Below are 14907 nucleotides of genomic sequence, written 5' to 3'. Positions count from 1 at the left end.
GTTAGGCCAGCAGAGAAGGCCCTGCTGGCCCTGACGGCACACCACTGTCTAAATGACAGGAGTGCTGAGCAGTTTTTAAGAACCTACTACAAAAACGCTCGTCAAAGATCCCCAACGTGTCAGGAGCGCTCTGCTGTTATTGAGGATCTACAAGTCAAAGATCTTTTACATGCCAAGACAGGAATGCACTGCAATTTGTTTTCCAAAAACTAGTCAAAATAAATTTGCAACAACAGCAAAAAAAAAAAAAATGCTGGTCAAAGAGCCTGTCTACAACAGGAGTGCTGTGCTGATTTTAAAGAAGTGCTGTGGAAATGCGGGTCAAAGATCTCCTATTCAGTGCGAGTGCTGTGTTCTACTGAGGGAGTGCACTGGCGAGCGCCGCGGGGTCAAAGGTGAGCTGAGATTGAGTGAGATAAAAGATCCACAGGGAGGAAACGGAGACCTTGGACCCACTTCACCGCCTCCTCCTGCTAGCAGTCGCAGGCGTGCGAGAGTTTCAGTGCTTCCTCCTAGACAACATGAAGATCGCCCTTGCCCCCTTGGACGTGCCGCTAGGCAGGAGACTGCAGACGGCCGCCGTGCTGCAGTGGGTCTTCACCTTCCTCGCCTTGGGTGAGTCCGTGTGGCGTTTATGTTATGTTATATTTAGTTACTGTACAAGCTCTCTATCACTGCACTATAAATAAATGAATACCATTATTATTATTTCTGTTGTCTCCTCAGCACCCACATGTATCCTCCTGTTCCTCTACCTGTTGTTTACTCGCTTCTGGTTGGTCAGCGTTATCTACTCGGTCTGGTGGTTCCTGGACTACGACACTCCGGCGCGCGGAGGGCGCAGGGTGCCTTACCTGTGCGGCATAAGAATGTGGGACTACATGCGGGACTACTTTCCCGTCAAGGTGAGCAGGAGAATATTACGTGTGCAATTTGACATCCAGTCAAGAAAATATGTTTTGGAATTCATCCCCTTAGAACGGGGGTCGGCAACGCGCGGTTTTTTCGAACTACAAGCGGCCCTTTAGCGGCGCCCTAGTGGCTCCATGTAACGGCCTCCTAGGCCATGGGATGGGATGAGTGAGTAGCTCCCTGGAGCTTTTTCAAAAATGTATGAAAATGGAAAAAGATGAGGGAAAAAATTTATGTTTTTGTTTTAATATGGTTTCTGTAGGACAGGGGTCCCCAAACTACAGCCCGCGGGCCGGATCCGGCCCCCCCAGCATCTAAAATCCGGCCCACAGGAGGTCCCAAGTAAAAAAAATAATAATAATAATAATTTTTTCATTTTTAATTTTTTTAATTTAATTTTTTTAACTTTCCTTTATAATCCATTTTCTACCGCTTGTTACTCTTGGTGTCTCCTAGTCGCTCAGGCAAATCATATTGTCTAAAAAGGAATTTTCCCATCGATAACGTGACAATGTTAAATGTTGATGAACATCAATGTTACAGAGGATGTCGTTGTGGCTTGTACAGCCGTTTGAGACACTTGTGATTTAGGGCTATATAAATAAACATTGATTGATTGATTGATTGAATGTTAATTGATGTTAAATGACAAAACGGATTATAAAGACAATGTATATGTGTATATATACACATATATATATATATATATATATATATATATATATATATATATATATATATATATATATACACACAGCCTGGCCCCCGGCCAAATTTTTTTTAACCCAATGCGGCCCCCGAGTCAAAAAGTTTGGGGACCCCTGCTGTAGGACATGACACAAGAAATCCCACTGTTTACATTAAACATGCTTCACTGATGAGAGTATTTGGCGCGCGCCGTTTTGTCCTAATTTCGGCAGTCCTTGAACGCAGCATAGTTTGTTAACATGTATAACTTAATCCTGTTGCCACAGTAAGACGTGTTTTATGCCACTCCTGCTTTGTCTCTATTTGTCCACCAAACGTTTTATGCTGTGCGTGAATCCACAAAGGTGAGCTTTGTTGGTGTTAATATATATAGGGGATGGCGTGGCGCGGTTGGGAGAGTGGCCGTGCCAGCAACCTGAGGGTTCCTGGTTCGATCCCCACCTTCTACCAACCTAGTCACATCCATTGTGTCCTTGAGCAAGACACTTCACCCTTGCTCCAGATGGGTCGTGGTTAGCGCCTTGCATGGCAGCTCCCGCCATCAGTGTGTGAATGTGTGTGTGAATGGGTGAATGTGGAAATAGTGTCAAAGCGCTTTGAGTACCTTGAAGGTAGAAAAGCGCTATACAAGTATAACCCATTTACCATTTATTGACTTGTGTGGAGTGCGAATCAGACATATTTGGTCACTGCATGACTGCAAGCTAATCGATGCTAAAATGCTATTTATGCTGGCTATATGTACATAATGCATCATTATGCCTGGTATTTTAGGTATATTTGAAGTCATTTTATTTGTAGTTTCCGTTTCCTTCAACTTGAACACACACATCTTAACCTTTGGACATTCTAAGCCAGTCATTTCCGGGCGTTATCACACCCTCAGAAAAGCCTCCGTTTTAGTAATGTTTTCCAATGTTGTAATAATGTGTAGAATAAATAATGAATTTCCACATTTCTGTCAACAAAGATTTGCTTCAGCATGCGACACATAGTCATTTTGATAGTAGTCTAATATAGCTAATATAGTCACTTATATCATGTGTTGCCTTCATTTGAACACTTTTTGCGTCTCCAGACAGATTTGTATTTTTTATTTTTGGTCCAATATGGCTCTTTCAACATTTTGGGTTGCCGACCCCTGCCTTAGAAAGATATGAGCCTAGGGGCCCCCAACCAATCAGGGGCCCAAAATGTTGACGGTGGAATGCAATGATGGTGTTCATGGCTGTCAATAACAGGCAGCTCTGATTTGTGTGGCGATTGTGTACTCTTTGCTCCGGCTGAATATTTTTTCCCATTGGTACAAGCGAGGCGCAAACCCAGGGTGTGATAGGCGAGTGTGCTGACTACTTAGCTAAAAGTTCTGTTGTGTAAAATCATGATTTTTTTATTTTCAAACTGTAAGTTTGGGCAGCCCTGGATATGTCTACAAAAACTGGCAGCCGAGTATCCGGAATTTTAGAAAAAAAATTAAGGTGTTTTTTTACGCCAAATTACTGTATATAGTAAACTGAGCTGCCACATTTTTACACGTAAAATCTACAGTTATTTTTTTTTACAGTGCATTACTGTGAATAGAAAAACGTTACAATATTTTTATGGTAAAATTCTGGCTAGCATTCGAATATGCTAACGTTAGCATGCATGACGGCATAAAATATATGACATTTATGTACGTCATACCCCGTTAAGCTGTGTGTAGTGAGCTTAAGCTAGTAGGGACAATGTGTCAGCAGAGTTGTAAACGGCAAGGAAACAATTCCTGCACATTGTTCTGCATACGGTTGCAAAATATGCCGTACAAAGACACTGGCAATAATATTTTAAAGGTATTTTAGCTTTTAAATATAATGTTGTGTATTAATAGCATATGTTAAAGGCCTACTGAAATGATTTTTTTTATTTAAACAGGAATAGCAGATCCATTCTATGTGTCATACTTGATCATTTCACGATATTGCCATATTTTTGCTGAAAGGATTTAGTAGAGAAAATCGACGATAAAGTTCGCAACTTTTGCTCGCTGATAAAAAAAGCCTTGCCTGTACCGGAAGTAGCGTGACGTCACAGGAGCTAGTATTCCTCAAAATTCCCCATTGTTTACAATGGAGCGAGAGAGATTCGGACCGAGAAAGTGACGATTACCCCATTAATTCGAGCGAGGATGAAAGATTCGTAGATGAGGAACGTTACAGTGAAGGACTTGAGAGGCAGTGATGGACGTATCTTTTTTCGCTCTGACCGTAACTTAGGTACAAGCTGGCTCATTGGATTCCACACTCTCTCCTTTTTCTATTGTAGATCACAGATTTGTATTTTAAACCACCTCAGATACTATATCCTCTTGAAAATGAGAGTCGAGCACGCGAAATGGACATTTAAAGTGACTTTTATCTCCAAGACAATACATCGGTGACACACTTAGCTACTGAGCTAACGTGCTAGCATCGTTCTCAAATGAAGATAGAAACAAAATAAATAAACCCCTGACTGGAAGGATAGACAGAAGATCAACAATACTATTAAACCATGTACATGTAACTACACGGTTAAAAATTCTCAGCCTGGTAAGGCTTAACAATGCTGTTGCTAACGACGCTAAGGCTAATTTAGCAATTTAGCAACCGGAACTCACAGAACTGTGATAAAACATTAGCGCTCCACCTACGCCAGCCAGCCCTCATCTTCCCATCAACAGCCGTGCTCACCTGCGTTCCAGCGATCAACGGCGCGACGAATGACTTCATCCGTGGGTTTGGCGGCAAGCATCAGCTAGGCGTCTTCTATCAGGGTAAGTAGTCCTTGTTGTGTTGCTGTAAGTATTGTACTTAGCTGCTAAGACACCGATCGATCCCACCTACAACGTTCTTCTTTGCAGCCTCCATTGTTCATTAAACAAATTGCAAAAGATTCACCAACACAGATGTCCAGAATACTGTGGAATTTTGTCGAAGAAAACAGAGCTTTGTGTATTGTGTCCAATAGGGCCCAAACACTTCCGTGCATTTTATGACGTCACACGCATAAATCATATCCAAAGGAGATTTTCAACCGGAAGTGTGGCGGGAATTTTAAAATTGCACTTTATAAGTTAACCCGGCCGTATTGGCATGTGTTTCAATGTTAAGATTTCATCATTGATATATAAACTATCAGACTGCGTGGTCGGTAGTAGTGGGTTTCAGTAGGCCTTTAATATGTTGTCAAAGTACATGAAAATTGATATCTTTGACAAAGCAATTTTTGATTTATTTTCAGTATACAATGCATTGTATTGGATTACCTTTAATGTGTGTCATTTAGCATGGCGGTTACAGTGCACTGACGTAAATAGTTATATTTATGTGTAGACCTGCAAAATTTGTTAAAAAGCAAGCATGCTAACTTTGCCATGCTAACATGCTAACAGTTATCATATCTCAAGTAACTAAATGTTAGACTCTGTGGTGTATACCAGTATAAATTAACAAAAAAGATAGCATGCTAACAGTTAGCATTTTCCCAGTCACTAAACATTAGACTCTGAGGTGTATACCTGCATAGATAAGTAAACAAAGATGGCTTGTTAACAGTAAGCATGCGTGAAGTACCAAAATATTTGACTCTGAGGTGTATACAAGCAGACAATAGCAAAAACTATAGCATGATAACAGTTAGCATGCGTCCATTAACTAAACACCAGACTCTGAGGTGTATACCAGAATAAAATAGTGAAAAAAGATAGCATGCTAACCTTGCCATGCTAACAGTTAGCATGTAACAAGTAACTAAACAATAAACTCTCATGTGTACATCAGCATAAAATAGCATAACAGATTGCATGCAAACAGTTAGCATGTGTTCAGTAAATAAACTTTAGTCTCTGAGGTGTATACCAGCATCAATTAGCAAAAAATATAGCATGGTAATATTGTCATGTTGATATGCAAACAGTTATGAATCAAGTAAATACATATTCAATTCTTAGGTGTATACCTGTGTAAATTAGCAAAAAAGATAATATGCTTACAGTTATCATGTGTCCAGTAACTAAACATTATACTCTGAGGTGTGTACCGGCATATATTCGTAAAAAAAAAAAGATGGCATGTTAACAGTAAGCATGAGTGAAGTACCAAAATAGTTGACTCTGTGGTGGATACCATCATATATTAACAAAAAACATAGCATGCTAAGATTGGCATGCTAACAGATAGCATGTATCAAATAACTAAATATTAGATTCTAATGTTTATACCAGTATAAATTAGCAAAAAAGATTGCATGCTAACCATTAGTACTGCATGTGTCCATTAACTAAATATAAGACTCTGAGGTGTATAACAGCATAAACGAGCAAAACATACGTCATGCTTAACAATAAGCATGCACGAAGTTCCTAAATTTACTCGGATGTGTATACCAATTTAAATTTGAAAAAAAGATAGTACGCTAACATGCTAACAGTTCATACGTATCACGTAACTAAATAATAGAATCTGAGGTAAATGCAAGCATACATTTTCCAAAAAATAACATGTTAACGTTACCATGCTAGCAATTTATTAACATTAGCATGGGCAATGGTGACTTTGGAGTGGTTTGAATTGGTTAACAAATACGGAATTAATAACACTTTTTAATACAGAACAAGTGTTATGGAAAAGTGGAAAATAGGTAAATGTTTGGACATAAAAATAGATCATCTGAATGTTCTGAATATGTGGAATGTCTTTATGGTGGAATGGGTACAATTTTGAAACTTGAAACTTTTGGAGAAGTAGTCAAAAGAGTGGGAATTCTGGGGAAAACGGTGAATTTTAGAACTTTGAAAATTGTTATTTTGAATGTCAGGGATAAGTGGAATGCGTTGTTGATCCTTGAATCAGACTCTGCTGTAAAAAAGGGCATTAGTAAAAAAAACAAAATGTGGAAAAAGTGAAGTGCTGTGATTACACTCTGGATGCACTGTAGGTCCCATTTAAAGTACTAGTAAAGTAGAAAAACAAAGTTGACTTTTTATACATAATTGTGTTTCATTGTGCGCAAACATTAGAAAGAGTTAGAACACAAATGCTTGGCTTTTTTTAATACATTCACAATCGTAAATAAATATCTAACCATTGAGTCAACAGATCGAGGGTCCTCAGTTGCGCTCATTTTACTCTCTCTAAAAACATTCAGAAAGCACCAACAGTGCTCCATTTACATGTCGTGACCTGGAAATTAACCAAATATCAGTGATATTGTTATTATAAGCGCCAACGCAGACAGTCTATCGATAGCAGTGAGCTAATGCTAATGCTAGGTTATGCTGCTATTGTTGGCACACCGCTGCTTGTAATTTGTCACAAAATTGCTAAGAGTAAAGTCTCTCACCTGGTAGTAGACAAATGTGGCCATGGACCAACAGGCTGGTCGACTTTCACATCCTCGCGAGATGACGGAAAAAAGATACCAAAAGACGTTTCTTGCAGGAACTTTTTTTAACTGTTCGTGAGGATTGTGATTGAGTCGTCATCTGAACGGAATTATGTGAGCGTCCCGTCGGTCGGCATCCCAGCAAGAGTCTGAATGATTGATGGGTTTTACATGTAAAGCGACTTTGGGTACTTAGAAAAGCGCTATATAAATCCCAGGTATTATTATTATTAAATTGTACACTAAGTGTTTTATTATGATTGGTTGGTTGGAGTTTATTAGTCATAAACGTGGCCCAGAGGATCACTGCATGTCCTCTTACATCTCTAGAGGACCTGTATAAGATTCACTGCAGCAGGAGAGCAAACAGCATCCTCAGGGACTCATCCCACCCAGGTCACCACTGGCTTGAACTCTTGCCCTCAGGGAGGCGCTATAAGACAATCAAAGCAAGGTCAAATAGATTGAAAAACAGTTTCTATCCTACAGCTGTTATTGCCCTAAACTCTGCACAAATCTGAACACTCATCATTTTATTAACTTGCTTACCTCTGATAGAGATCTGCTGTGCAATATGTGTTTAACATATTATTATGTTTTTAAATGTGTTTATTATTTTTTGTTGTCTTAAGACTATTTTATGTAGGTTGTTTTAAAAGCACTGAGCTGGATTGCTGTTCAATTTTGTTGTTTCCATACAATGACAATAAAGGTATTCTGATTCTGATTTCAAACATCATAGCAGTTTCAACATGATACATTGCATCTTTTTAATTTCTCTTTACAATCGATTTTTCCTTCACCACTCATTTGCATGGAATGTCCTGAATAATAATATGATAAACGATAAGCACTCGGCATACAAGTTTGATATCAGTGATAGTTGTTGGCAAATAATTGTTAATGATTGACTTTTTTTGACAGTTCTGAAATTGAAAACATTTAGATAAACGATGACTTGTCCAGGGTGTACCTTGCCTTCTGGCCAAGTGCAGCTGGGATAGGCTCCAGTCCACCCGTGACACCAAAAGGGACAAGCGGTAGAAAATGGATGGACGGATGGATTTAATAATATTTTTCAGATGATCCTAATACTACTGTATATAAATATAATACTATATTTGCCATTACCTTTTACTTTGCTTTTTATTATTTTATTTGTTGACAGTTACTGTAAGTAGATGATGTAATAGTTATTTAGTGAGTTATTGTGTTCAAATGATACCAGTATGTCTGAATGAAGGTTTTTTTTTTTTCATATCACTTGACTTTTTTATGGAATCCTCCTTTGAGACAGTCAGTTATAGTTATAAAATCATGCCATAACATATAACAATCTAGTATAGTTTACTTTAAATGTTTTTCCAAAACATACCAGTACAGTACTGACATTTCAAGATCATTTACTTGATTACGGTGACGTCAGGGCCCTTGGGCTCTTTTTAGCCTGTTGGTTCCCTCTTGTGGTCTTGTGAGCTAAATGCTTCTGCTGCTAAGGTGTCAAAAAACACGACTACATTGTAATTTAATTTAAAAAATGTTTTTAAAAATAGTATCAAATGAATATAAAATTGAACGTTTAAAAAAATATTAAACAATATTGTCCTATTTTGATTAACTATATTATTCTCACAAAGTAAAGTGTAGGAAGAATATGTGCCATCCAATTATTTGGATGATATATCATTAAAGAATACACTTTGGTGCAGATCTGGATAAAGGAGTGTAAAAATAAATGTATTATTTGGCCCTGCGATGAGGTGGCGACTCGTCCAGGGTGTACCCTGCCTTCCGCCCGAATGCAGCTGAGATAGGCTCCAGCACCCCTGCGACCCCAAAATGGACAAGCGGTAGAAAATGGATGGTTTCAAGTGTTAGACGTCATCAAAATATGTTTTACGGCAGGTGGCATCCACTTCAGGAGGCGAGTCAAGTAGTACACATCGTCACTCTCCATGGTAACGCAGCTGGGATCTTCTACTGTATTCGTCGCACACATGGACAGAAATTAATGCAGGCGAGCGCGTTTTTAAAAAAAATTGTTTTTAAGTCAGCTTTCTTTACTGCACGTGTCGCACGCACGGTTGCTTTATCACGGGTTTACGCCACCCACGGCTCTTTAGCGCCGCCCTATAGTGGCTCCTTGGAGTTTTTTTCAAAAATGTATGAAAATGAAAAAAGATGAGGGGAAAAAATATTTTTGTTTTGTTTTAATATGGTTTCTGTAGGAGGACAAACATGACACAAACATTCATAATTGGTAGAAATCCCACTGTTTATATTAAACACGCTTCACTGATGAGAGTATTTGGCCAGTGCCATTTTGTCCTACTCATTTCAGCGGTCCTTGAACTTTGTTTACATGTACAACTTTCTCCCACGCTGCCATAGTAAGACGTGTTTTATTCCACTCCTTATTTGTCTCATTTTGTCCACCAAACGTGTTATGCTGTTTGTGAATGCACAAAGGTGAGTTATGTTATTGACTTGTTGGAGTGCTAATCGGGGGTATTTGGTCACTGCATGACTGCAAGCTAATCGATGCTAACGTGCTATTTAGGCTAGCTGTGTGTACATATTGCATCATTATGCCTCCTTTGTAGGTATATTTGAGCTCATTTAATTTTCTTTACTTATGTCCTCTATTTACTGTATTTTCCGGACCATAGGGCGCACCGGATTTTTAGGTGCACTGCCGATGAATGGTCTATTTTTTATCTTTTTTCATATATAAGGCACACCGGGTTATGGGGCGCTTTAAAGGAGTCATATTATTATTTTTTTTTCTAAATGTAAAACACTTCCTTGTGGCCTACATAACATGTAATGGTGGTTCTTTGGTCAAAATGTTGCATAGATGATGTTTTACAGATGATCTTCAAGCCACTTTCTGACAGTCGCTTCAGGATGCGGCGTGTTGTGGGCGGTATTATTTACGTGGCTCACCTTCGGCAGCGTCTTCTCCCCGTCATCTTTGTTGTAGCGGTGTAGCGTGCAAGGACGGGTGTGGAAGAAGTGTCAAAAGATGGAGCTAACTGTTTTAATGACATTCAGACTTTACTTAAATCAATAACGGAGCAGCATCTCCTTATCCAGAAACAACACCGGAAATGTGTCCCGCGAAAAACTGTCCGACCGGAACTCTAATAACTAAAGTTCCTTGGGTGAATAATGTAAACTCACTACACCGGTATGTTTTAGTGCTTTCATGGCGAGTTTACTGACAGATATAAGTAAGAACTTAACACTACTTTATATTAGAAATGGCAACAGCAGAGGATTAATGTCACATAACAAGAAGATAGAGGAAAAAGAAGAAGCTTATCAACTACGGCGTCGGTGCGGACACGCGCAATTTTTCAAGATTTACGCAGATCCCAAATACAGATCAGCAGGTACCAGAAGGCAAGAAAAGTTGCTTTTGCATAATATTGCAAAACAAAACGCCAGATAATATGTCTTACCTTATACACATACACTACAATAATACTAGTATGTTTAATGCGCCGACAATCCTTCAAGCGGTGCGGCTTCATAGCTTACCAAAGTCGTACTAAAACATTTTGATGGATTGTTGAGCGCCGTGTGTAATGTTCTATATTTTCAATGGAACATTTAAAATGTTGGTGTTGTTTACTCGAGTCATATTGCAGTCAACATGTATCTCTTATGTTTGACTGTCATCTACTGGTCACTTTAAACATTACACCATGTACCAAATAAAATAGCTTTGAGGTGGGTAAACTCAACCAAACTTATGCCTTACATTAGGCGCACCGGGTTATAAAGCGCACTGTCGAGTTTTTAAAAAAAAAAAGGATTTTAAGTCTGCCTAATAGTCCGGAAAATACGGTAATTTATATTTGCATGTTTCATGACACATCTGTATGTAATATTGGCTGCATTTGTGTGCCGTTATAGACCACAGGGAACGTTGCCCAGGTTGTAAAGATTTTAACAAATACATTAGAAGAAGACAGCCTGCAATTTCCTTTAATTTGGAAACACACATATATACCTTTGGCCATTCTAAGCCAGTCATTTCCAGTGGTTATCTCACCCTTTGAGAAGCCTCTGCTTTACTCATGTTTTCCAATGTAGCTAAAATGTGTAGAATAAATAATACATTCCAACATTTCTGTCAATGAAGATTTTCGTCAACCTGCGACACATAGTCATTTTGACACACAGCCCGCCACTGTGTTTAACACACTAGGACTTGGTATGCTGTTCTCTCTGGTAAGCATGTTGGCCTCACAGTCAGGAGATCATGGCTTTGAATTTGCCTTAGGGCGTTTCTGTGTGGAATTTGCATGGGTGTGTGTGTGTGTGTGTGTGTGTGTGTGTGTGTGTGTGTGTGTGTGTGTGTGTGTGTGTGTGTGTGTGTGTGTGTGTGTGTGTGTGTGTGTGTGTGTGTGTGTGTGTGTGTGTGTGTGTGTGTGTGTGTGTGTGTGTGTGTGTGTGTGTGTGTGTGCGTGTGCGTGTTCGTTGCCAAAAGTGGGAATTAAACGTGAACATTTAGACTTAGCTCCATCCTACAGGGTGTAGAATTGGAATTATAGTAAGTGGAATTAAATCCAGTCATAGACAGTATTTGTAACACTTAACAAATACTAAAAATACTCTACAAGCACTAAAATTAAACACAAATTCCCTCCACTTTAAATATTTGGATAGAATAAAATATTCTGACAAATAAACATATTTCCCACCAATGTCTAACATTTGCTGTAATTAAAGATAATTCAGTCCCTCCAGGGTTTCTCATTCTTTTTTGGTGACTGTTGGGAATAAAATGCCTACATTTTTCAGAAAGCTTCCATTCTTCAAGGCTTATATTGTTTTCAGTAACATATAATCAACTTGTGATTTTATGAACTTGTTATTAAGGTTTTAAGTGCTCCTTGTTGTAACCTCAAATAACACAGGAATTCAATACATTTAAAAAACCCAAAACCTGCATTGATGTGATACCCGTTTTATACCAGACAGACTTAAACTTAAACACTAGATGGCAGTAGAATCACATTAACTAATAATTATAATTACACAAAGAAATAGCAGCAAAGGTTTCCATATTGTGCGCTGTCTGCTCTGTCATCCACATGTTGCAGACCTTCTCTGTGTATGTTTTACACTTGAAAAGTGGTTGTCCATTATAAACTTTAATTTATGTTCAAACACATTTACCACCGCACGTTAAGTAAGAGCATGTGCAAACATTTGAGAGCGATCTATGGCAGAAATCTTTGTTGGTAACTGAGAGACAATGAGAGATTATAATCACACTTCAACATCTCTAACATATTCATTTGCTAGGTCAGCATTGCAAATGAAAATGTGTTGTTAATTTCCTTACCCCGGATAAATAAAAGTTACATAACTATAAAAATACCTGTAAACCAGAAAGTAAATGCTTATATACTACATTACCCAGATGGCTTAGCGCTGCAGACGAGAACAGAAAGTAGGTCTAAGCAATGCGTGAGGACGACAATGTTGTCGTTTTTCAGAAATAAGGGTTGATACATTGTTACATGTTGTTGTTTCTGCTTTGTCTACACAATAGACAAACGTAAATTTTGATTAGACAGTAAGAATGTGTGTTTCATTGGGCGGGGAAGTTGCAGTTATTGGACAAAGTTGGAAGGCCGCACATAATTCACAGCAATTGCTTGAATTTGCAATGATTGGCGCTATCGCTACATGGGGAATTGCTGGAGGGACTGTATAATGTGTAAATGATGTTCATGGTAATTATATTTTATTGAAATATGAAAAACATATACTCCATCCATCCATCCATTTTCTACCGCTTATTCCCTTCGGGGTCGCGGGGGGCGCTGGAGCCTATCTCAGCTACAATCGGGCGGAAGGCGGGGTGCACCCTGGACAAGTCACCACCTCATCGCAGGGCCAACACAGATAGACAGACAACATTCACACTCACATTCACACACTAGGGCCAATTTTTTTTTTTTAGTGTCGCCAATCAACCTATTCCCTGGGGATAGGTTGATTGGCGACACTAAAAAAAAAACATATACTGTAAAGTAAAATTCTGGAATACACCAAAATGTTGAATTGGACTTTCATTGAAATTTCAATTGTACTTTCTTTAATTCAAACTTGAATTGCAGTTCGATTTCCTGTTTACAAATTTAATTAAAATTCATGGAATTAAATTGGAATCTGTGAGACATTCTCAATTTAAGCCTAGAAGAATTGTGAGTGTAAATGTTGTTTTTTTCTACTATATATATATATATATATATATATACAGTATGTGCCGGCAGGGCCGGCCCGTGGCATAGGCCGTATAGGCAAATGCTAAGGGCGCCATCCATCAGGGGGCATGGCATGCCAGTGCCACAAATGTTGGAGAAAAAAAAAAAAAAAAAAAAAAAAAAAAGTTGGTACTATTATTTCTAAATACAAAAAATAATCCCACGTTAATTAAAATGCAAAGTAAAGCCTATTTAATATAAATATTATTTGTTACAACATTATGCCCCCCCTCCCCCCGCACGGTGCGCCCCCTCCCTTCCCGTATCATGACTTTTTTTGGAAGTCACCACATCAAAAAATCAACACAAGATGTCAAAACGGCCAAAACTGTCAGGTGCCCAGGGAAGAGAAAAGAAGAGGAGGAGAAACGAGAAAAAGACAGAGGTAGCAGGTATGTAACGTTAGCCTACATGAAATTATTTGTCTGTTAAGGAATGTGATAGTAACCTGGCTTTTTAGCATAATGTTACATGATTCGGCAATTGCTAATCAATAAATAGTTAGTTCTGTTTTAACGTCGGGTTAATATTGTGGAGGGGGCTAAATTGTTATGGAAAATAATAATGTAACGTTAGGTAATTACAGTACTCCCACCTTACATTCCTCAGGGACATTTGTATTAGATCTTTTAAGCAGGTGTTTTTTGTTTACATTGTTATTGCCTTCTGGTTAGCTAATGTTTGCCCTGCAGGTAATAGTCACTTTTCCACCCCTTTATATATTAAGTATTGTTGTAAGCCTAGTTATTAAAGTGCACATCATTAATGTTAATTAAGCAATATCACATGAGAGGGAATGCTGTTTTTTAATTTGAGCACTGCTGTGATTCGGTTAAAGATAATCATAACATAACATTCTCATATAATATGTTAATTTGCTTTCTTTAAGTAAAAAAAATGGTCAAAGACAAAGCTATTCGGTTTCTTGTGAGTATATACACTTCACTGCCGATGTGGGGGGGCGCCACCTAAAATCTTGCCTAGGGCGCCGCTAATCGCTAGCTGGCAACTAGAGTGTTAATCACCAGATATCTTAATGATAATATAATAAATTCTTCATGTTTTTACTTGAACCCTGCAATGTACAGTGATTAGGGTGGCCATGCCACTGCCATTTCTTAACTACACTCCAGTGTGTTGGATCAATGTTAAAACGCGGAACAAAAATATAAACGCATGTGTTTTTGCTCCCATTTTTCATGAGTTGAACTCAAAAATCTAACACTTTTACTATAAACGCAAAAAGACCTATTCCTCTCGAATATTGTTCACAAATCTGTCTAAATCTGTGTTAGTGAGCATTTCTTCTTTGCCAAGATAATCCATCCCACCTCACAGGTGTGGCATACCAAGATGCTGATTAAACAGCCTGATTATTGCACAGGTGTGCCTTAGGCTGTCCACAATAAAAGGCCACTCTCCGAAATGTGCAGTTTTATCACACAGCACAATGCCACAGATGTCACATGTTTTAAAGGGGGGCATGCAGTTGGCATGCTGACTGCAGGAATCTCCACCAGAGTTGTTGCCCATGACCATTTCTCTACTATAAGTCGTCTCCAAAGGTGTTTCAAAGAATTTAGCAGTACATCCAACC

At 38.6% G+C, this 14907-nt stretch overlaps 1 protein-coding gene across 1 annotated transcript in view; it reads left to right on the top strand.

Moving 5' to 3' along the window:
* The first annotated feature begins 460 nt into the window (after positions 1–460).
* The window catches only part of mogat2 (monoacylglycerol O-acyltransferase 2), a 49381-nt gene continuing 34934 nt past the window's right edge, over positions 461–14907 (top strand). Inside the window, exons 1-2 of the mRNA XM_062048392.1 lie at positions 461–615; positions 727–905. Coding sequence (XP_061904376.1) covers positions 522–615; positions 727–905 — 273 coding nt within the window. The 5' untranslated portion in view covers positions 461–521. The remainder of the gene's footprint in view (positions 616–726; positions 906–14907) is intronic.

The sequence above is a fragment of the Entelurus aequoreus genome, linkage group LG05 (assembly GCF_033978785.1).
Source record: "Entelurus aequoreus isolate RoL-2023_Sb linkage group LG05, RoL_Eaeq_v1.1, whole genome shotgun sequence".
Taxonomy (NCBI): domain Eukaryota; kingdom Metazoa; phylum Chordata; class Actinopteri; order Syngnathiformes; family Syngnathidae; genus Entelurus; species Entelurus aequoreus.
The sequence above is the reverse complement of the archived record's forward strand: the minus strand, read 5'-3'. Positions and strand labels throughout refer to the sequence as shown.